Source organism: Corticium candelabrum, chromosome 8, assembly GCF_963422355.1.
Source record: "Corticium candelabrum chromosome 8, ooCorCand1.1, whole genome shotgun sequence".
Taxonomy (NCBI): Eukaryota; Metazoa; Porifera; class Homoscleromorpha; order Homosclerophorida; family Plakinidae; genus Corticium; species Corticium candelabrum.
Genome location: NC_085092.1, coordinates 6101187 through 6108686, shown reverse-complemented (window position 1 = coordinate 6108686; position 7500 = coordinate 6101187). Strand labels below are relative to the sequence as shown.

Genomic DNA, 7500 nt, shown 5'->3' with positions numbered 1-7500 from the left:
CACGAGTTTGCAAGCCTGAATACGTCTTGTCAAGCTGTAATAACAACAACAGTCACAATCAGTGACAAAGTCCAATTCAATGACAACACAATTCCCTGCTGGTCACCTTCAGGTTGTGAATGGCATCGACTTTCTTGCCATCGCGGAGATGCAGCTGCACCCGAACAGGAAACTCGCCCCATCCACGTCGTGTGAGATGAAACGGTGGACGACTGTAATAGCAAACTGTAATGTACATTTTCGTGATTGAACTCGTACAAATGTATGGCCATACACGACTGTTATGAGGTCATTTGGCTTGTAGCTTGGATGAAGAAAGAACGTAACACTGCTAATGAAGTGGTACACGGATGGCTCCTAGTGAAATCAATTTGGATAGTAATGAAGTGGTGTGTGTGTGTGTGTGTGTGTGTGTGTGTGTGTGTGTGTGTGTGTGTGTGTGTGTGTGTGTGTGTGTGTGTGTGTGTGTACGTGCGTGTGTGTGTGTGTGTGTGTGTGGTGTGTGTGTGTGTGTGTGTGTGTGTGTGTGTGTGTGTGTGTGTGTGTGTGTGTGTGTGTAAGGTAGCAGACACACTACAATTACACACATCTTTATTTCCCAAGTAACACTCAATACCCTAACAGTGCTAGTGTACAATAAACAAATGCAATGTCATCACTGGTTGTTCAAGTTAGGATACCTACCTCGCTGACACCCCTCACATACACCATCCACTTGTGAGTGGATCGGTCGCCTGCTTCTCTCTCTTCAGATGGAATAAACCTGTAGACCAAAAGGGATTAGAGGGACAAATGAAGTGTATGTAGAACAGAGTGAGAACCTTGACGTATTGCCAACAATGACTCGTTTCCGTATGTACAAACGAGAAACACCAGAACCTAATGTTGATAACAATGTGAGGCATCGTTCAGGTGTTGCTGCAAACTCGGGTATAACATGTTGTAGATAGAGACAAACCACAAAACAAAAAACCCAACAAATAGACTTAAAAGCAGATATTTTATTAGTAGACACAGACATGCAGACAAACAAGATACAGACGAACATACATACCAGGAATTTCCAAAACAGCGCCCAGGGCAGCAATACAGAAAATGGAATTTTTATGGAAGAATATCCGTTCTCAATAAGCACCCGGGCGGTTCGTAAGAAACTCTGGAAATTGGCAGATTGACTTGAGTACCACAGAGTAGGCAAGTGTGAGGCATATCTTGCAATGTCCTGCCTAGGTACGTAGTCTTTATAAACTTACAAGTGCAACCAGACCTGACTGCCCTCCTACACTTCTTGTCCAGCGTTTCTTTAGAAGTTCCTTCTTTAATCCACAGTGTAAGACGGCTGTCTGAATTGTTGCCAAACCTGTACGTACACCGTAGTATACTACTACAGCCTCGGAATATTGACCAATGTTGGGCTGAGACATCGAATTGTGCACCACAATCTTGATTCTCATTAATGGCCCATGGGCTGTAAATGAGAACAGTTTCCAAATGATCACCCAGTGGGAGGTCTTTTGGCTGGGCGCTGTTTCTGAAATTTCCGCTACATACGTAAATACAAACAAACAGACAGACAGGCAGACAAAGAGACAGACAGACAGACAAAGAGACAGACAGCCATGTGGAAATACATACACACACACATACCTACAGACAGACAAACAAACAGAGAAACAGACAGACAGACAGACAGACGGACGGACAGACAGACAAACAGACAAACAGTCAGACAAATGCACAAAAAAGTCAACCAACCTTGACCAAACAATCTATCTTGCAAACTCTGGCGCACACCACCAACTCCATCCATGACAGGCGACTGCCTTCCGGAACCAGAATCAGTCGATGGTGTTTCCACAGCCCGTGGAGACTCGACACCACAACTAGCCTTACTGCCCATTGACTCACACTGACTCACACTGTCATGATCATACTCAACACTCGCCTTCTTCCGACGACTAGACGTCCTTACTAACCCCTAACATACAAATAATCGCCAATTTTAGAGTAATGGGGTTAATAATCAATATTAATTAATTAATCAAATAAACAATTTTTAATATTAACTACAACCAAACTAAATAATAGCCTCGGTATTCCAGACTACTTTCTGCACGTGATGGAAGGGGAGGGTGGGAGGAGAGAAGAAAGCAGTCTGGGGACATCTCTATTGAAAGTGACTTCGGAAAAGGCACGACTGCTCAAGCTCAGAAACATTCAGTCCAATCAAAACCACTGCTAAAAACAGCCAATCAGCACTGTAGACAACTGCTGACGTCAATGAGTACTTTGTAATTACCTCTAAGCGATTCTCAGACAACTGTAATAGCACAGTGGGGTGCAGCTAACACAAATACGACAAGCTACTTGTTTTGCTTCTGATGACATGATAACTCAGCGAATGTTTGCCAGACGTTACCGAACAATACAGCCTTTGCAGCGGCTGTTCCAACTTCTTTGTCTACTCTTGGTGTTGAAGCCCTGAAGACACTTCAACTGCTTGCTAGGTAATTTTAGTACGAGGTTGCGACGTCTTTGCCTTCTCCATACCGAATTCGGTAAAGTCACTCATTTTCTATGTTCTCCCGATCGTTTGTAGTCGGCTGGTAGCAAACAGCTTCTGGCAATATCCCACAAGCCATCTGGTGCTTGTTACTGTTCCTAATGTATGTGGGTAATTAATTATCGGTTAAGATGACTTCACTTACAATAGAGCTGTCCTCACATTGCTTTCTTCTCTCCTCCCACTCCCTCCTCCCATAATGTGCAGAAAGCAGTCTGGAATATCGAAGCTAACTAAATAAGTAACTTGAGTCTCTAACATCATAATGAATGTGTAGTGACGTCATAATCAGATAATTAAAATAAAAAATTATTTAATCAGTTATGCCCTAATCCAGATGTTCCTGAAAATTGATGATGGGTGAAAGTACAAATTTTGAGGAAAAGTGGTAAGAACTATAAGTGTGTCTAATAACAATTAATTAAGCCACAAGAATAAAATCAACTGTTTGACAGCAGCATGCAAACCAATTTTTTGAGCTGGCGGGCGTGTCTTTTAATTAGATTAAAGGTGCAGGGTCACGCTCAGACATACGCACTGCATCCCTTTAAAAGGGTGCACTCTTTCAAACACTCAGTAACCACGAGGACTTAGACGCTCTAATTTGCACCAAAGGCAAAGCTGACTGAAGTCTCTCTATAGCCTGAATTGGAACGATCAAGACATTGCAGTATGAGGTTACGTTAGACTGTGACTCTGGTAGCTAAATTCTAGGCTTTTAGATGTAGTTCTTGAAATTGTTCTTCTATAACCTCAAACTGAGGTTGCGGTTGCTACACTGCAGTTTTGGTAAAATTCGACAAGCACCCTCGTACTTCGAGCCAGATCGGAGTTCCTTACGCTCTGCATGTGACCAGAACGCACACGTCACGTTCCCGTATGTTGCATCTGCTGTAGTCACGTCTTTCTCTCAGAGTAACCAAGTGCACTCAGTTCATAGTGAGCACCAAAAATTTGTATTGTTTTAAAGCTTACTGCTGCCGCGTCGTCAATCGACTCCTAAATAGCCAATTTGCAGTAGTGTTGTCTAGTGACCTTTGCGCATGAGTAACATATGCACAGCATTTGAAGAGCTTACTGGCGATCAAAACTGATTTTCTGGCCATGATACTTGAACAATGTTACGTGTAATAGCTATGACGCAAAATCTAGCTAAATTGAGATCGGCTCAAGTGCGCATGTCCGACCATGACCCTGCACCCTTAAAAATGTTAATTTTAAAACTTATGCATTTGAACATATACTGTTTATTGATAATAATAATAAATAAAAAGAGCGCATGCGCACTAATTTTTAAGCATTCCATGTACTAGCGCGCATGCGCACTAACTTTCAGCGTACAATATCTGTCAAACAATTTTATTTTTGTGGTTTCACTCACACTAAATCACGTGGTAACAAACACACGTCACGTGACCGACTACCTTCTTACCTCGTCTTGAAATTCTCTGAAATTGCTTATTCCGGGGCCGTAATATTGAGCGACTATTACTGCTCGCAGACGATCGAGTATGCTGCGTACGTCTGCTAGTCGCTTGAAGCAGTAGGAAACGTATTGTAAGAGAAAATCAGAATGGTCGACTGGTTAAGAATGTGGGGGGCCTCACCTGATCGATTTGCTCGAGTTCATCCTTTTTCATCTCGATATTTGCTGAGAATTCCCTCTTGATGATATCTCGGATTCTCTTAGTGTTCGTATTCATTGTGTTGTCATGAGTCACGTGTCAAGAACGACTGATCACGTGAGCACAATACCAAAAAATGATTGGCCAATCTGTGTGTATCGGCAACACAAATACATGTGCTGTACAGTACAACCAATAGAGCCTACTATGTTGCTAGAAAAATATAATAAAATATATTATTGTTTAAAATTAAAGTATTATAAAAAATTAAAATATAAAAAAGTAAAATATATTACTATTTAAAATTTAAAAAATAAAATAAAATATAAATAGGAGATAAAAATTAAATAATGAATAAATAAATAAATGTTATAATAAATATGGTTGACACTACAAAAAACAACAAACCTAATGAGCACATAGGCAGGAGACAGGAGACCTACAAATCAAGTCGTGAGTAGCTGGGTCTACAACAACATTGCTATAACTCTAGCCCATGCGCACCTTGCATTAATTACAGATCGCAATAATTTGCCATTTTTGCCTCATTGTGCACCTCCAGTATGATACAAAATAGTAACCTTCCACATTTCTTCAATTCAAGACTAAGTTCAACTGTAATCTAGTTTTAAAAAAGTATGTACAGTGTACACAACCGATCTACTCATGTAATCACTTGTCTCCGTCTTTTGCCTGCCGTACCAGCCGGTACTGCAGGCGAAGCAGGAGAGTTCATTGCAGTTGTGATTCGAAGTCGCTTCGTTGCACGTTTAGGCGAATCGGGTGTCACGGTCGAGGCCGGAAGTGAAGTCGGAGTCGGAGCCGCTTTGTTCGTCGGTGCTACACAACATTCCAATCGTTACCTTCATACACAATCGTGTGTCACAATGAAACTGACTTCCACTCTCAGATTCCGACTCCTTTTCCTTTTCGGGTTCTTGTTCTACTTCCTTCTCGCCCGCAGGTTGTAGCAAGTCGTCGGGTAGATTGAAATCAATTATGCTATTAGGAAAAGGTACCGGCTCTGTTTCTTCCTGCAACAAGCAATTGATACGGAAGTGCTCATAGTGAGTAGATAATAAAATTTGTATTTTATTGGTTGATATATAATTATTTATTATAAATAATATTAATCAAGTTTTTAGTTAGAAAATATAAGAAAACCGTTTGTATGTTAATCTGATCTCTCGATTAGTTCAAAGTATAAGCTCTACATAAGTAATTAAAATTACAATATAATTAATTAATTATAATTTATAAATAATTATTAATTGTTACTATAATTGATAAAATACAAATTGCTCTATTGTGCAACTGGTGATTAATATTAATTTTTAATTATTATTGATTAATTAAAATAAATTTATTTTTCAACATTATTAATTAATTAGCACAATTTAAGAATTATCTGCATTCAAACCTCCACATAAATTAATTAAAATAAATACTAATTATTCCAATGTGTGTGCCCTCTTCGCTCGTTTATACAACACCTAATTTTTGAACCTCACCAAAGCATCTAAATTGTACATAGTACCAAGATGTTTCCATATCTGCTCGGCTGACAAATGTTTCCATCCCATTTGACACAACTGCTCTTGTATACAGACCATGTGAAAATGTTTACTCACTCCTGCACTAGCAACAAGCCGATTCAACGAGAGGAAACGCCATCGATCGTAAGTTGACCATACCAACTGGTTTGTGGCCTTGCATGGCATGGAAGAGATGCGTTTCCAGCTCGACAGTCCACACCACATCTTCGTCAGACGCCATCATAACGCGCGCACCATGCTGCCTCGGAGTACCAAAACCCTAAACAAACTCAAATACTAAATTTAATTTAACTTAATAATTTATTTGTTTGTTTGTTTATATTATATATTAATATTTATTATAAATCTTTTATTTATTAAAAAATGTATATTAAATAAATAAATAAAAATAATAAAAATTAAATAATAAAATGATATTTAAATTATGGTCTCGGTTTCCAGCCCGCCGCGCAAGGTGTGTCGTCACTCTTACACGTTGCCATGCCTCCCAAAAAGTCTCCAACCAAAGCGACTGCGGCCACTTCCAAGTCTCCAACGACCGTAGCCACTGCACAGAAAGCATCAGCAAGTAATCCCGCCGTGTCAAAGGTCGACACGAAGCCTGTTGCTCGAACAACTGCAAATAGAGCGACAAGAGGAGGAGGAGCGACAGTCCAACGTGGACCGTCGCGAGGAGGCACCGCCGGACGCGGAAGAGCAGTAGCTACCCGAGGGAGAGGAAGGGGAGGCTCACCAGCGGGAAAACAGGGAGAGCAAGTGAAGGGAAAGGCCGGTGGTAATGACAGAGTCAAAGTGGGAAAGCCGGTGTGGACGAGGGAGGATGGGGCCGCCCGCAGGATACAGACGGTATATAGACGTTACAAGGCGAAGAAGGAGTTGGCGGCTAGGAGGAAGGAGAAGGAAGAATATGATGCGTTGATGGACAAATTGCAGAGAGAAGTTAGAGTCTTAGTGACGTCATTATTTATTATTTATTTATTTATTTATTTAATTATTTATTTAATTGGGGTTACATTGCTTGGAGATGGAATTAGAAAATGGGTGCATGCTTGTAGGTGTGTGTGTGTGTGTGTGTGTGTGTGTGTGTGTGTGTGCGCTCGCGCGCATGAGCAAAAAGGCAGACAGACGTACATACAGGCGTACAGACATGCAGACAGACAAATTGTTTGCAGCCTTGGTGGTTGATATAGCTGGACATTCGTTTAGTTTATGCTGTGTGGATGTTCTAGTGTTGATTTATAAAAATATACTACCATTGACAGATAGACAGACAGACAGACAGACAACTAGACAGACAGACAGACAGACAGACAGACAACTAGACAGACAGACAGACAGACAGACAGACAGCTAGGCATGTACACTGCCAGCCAGACAGCTGGACATACATACAGAGAAACTAGGCGTACAGACAGACAGACAAGTGCACGCTGCATTGAATGTTGCTACTGGATGATGTTCCTGTTAAACGACTACTCTAGTTGCAATATGATTGACCAAAGAGTGATGCAAATAAATTCATTGCATTGACTTGAAATTACATTTGAAATGCTCTTTATGATTTGGCTATTGCACAGATGGAGTTTCCGCCATACTCACATTATGTCAGTGATATAACATAATTTCCGTAGTTTTTTGATCTGTGTATCATGCTGCATACATGCAATTGAAATAACTTGACAATAGAATTCATTGCTTGTTTGCACGCATTTAGTCTTGGCTGTACATGATCAAAATGGAGAGAGAAGAGAAAGAA

At 40.6% G+C, this 7500-nt stretch overlaps 3 protein-coding genes across 3 annotated transcripts in view; 1 reads left to right on the top strand and 2 right to left on the bottom strand.

Moving 5' to 3' along the window:
- Window positions 1-4274, bottom strand: part of LOC134183122 (YEATS domain-containing protein 2-like) — an 11040-nt gene extending 6766 nt beyond the window's left edge. Inside the window, exons 1-8 of the mRNA XM_062650589.1 lie at window positions 4171-4274; window positions 3996-4097; window positions 1756-1978; window positions 822-879; window positions 685-763; window positions 275-357; window positions 107-212; window positions 1-34 (exon numbers count right to left, since the gene is read on the bottom strand). The exon at window positions 1-34 is cut by the window's left edge and continues 11 nt beyond it. Of these exons, the coding sequence (XP_062506573.1) occupies window positions 1-34; window positions 107-212; window positions 275-357; window positions 685-763; window positions 822-879; window positions 1756-1978; window positions 3996-4097; window positions 4171-4266 (781 nt within the window). The 5' untranslated portion in view covers window positions 4267-4274. The remainder of the gene's footprint in view (window positions 35-106; window positions 213-274; window positions 358-684; window positions 764-821; window positions 880-1755; window positions 1979-3995; window positions 4098-4170) is intronic.
- A 478-nt stretch (window positions 4275-4752) lies between these two features.
- Window positions 4753-5981, bottom strand: LOC134183642 (MRG/MORF4L-binding protein-like). Its single transcript, XM_062651226.1, has 4 exons — window positions 5883-5981; window positions 5700-5821; window positions 5087-5222; window positions 4753-5028 (listed from the first exon to the last, which is right to left on the bottom strand). The coding sequence occupies exons 1-4, from the start codon at window positions 5965-5967 to the stop codon at window positions 4853-4855; spliced, it is 519 nt and encodes a 172-aa protein (XP_062507210.1). The 5' UTR covers window positions 5968-5981; the 3' UTR covers window positions 4753-4852.
- Window positions 5982-6208: 227 nt separating this feature from the next.
- The window catches only part of LOC134183230 (IQ motif and ankyrin repeat domain-containing protein 1-like), a 7695-nt gene continuing 6403 nt past the window's right edge, over window positions 6209-7500 (top strand). The window contains exons 1-2 of the mRNA XM_062650718.1: window positions 6209-6683; window positions 7459-7500. The exon at window positions 7459-7500 is cut by the window's right edge and continues 123 nt beyond it. Coding sequence (XP_062506702.1) covers window positions 6225-6683; window positions 7459-7500 — 501 coding nt within the window. The 5' untranslated portion in view covers window positions 6209-6224. The remainder of the gene's footprint in view (window positions 6684-7458) is intronic.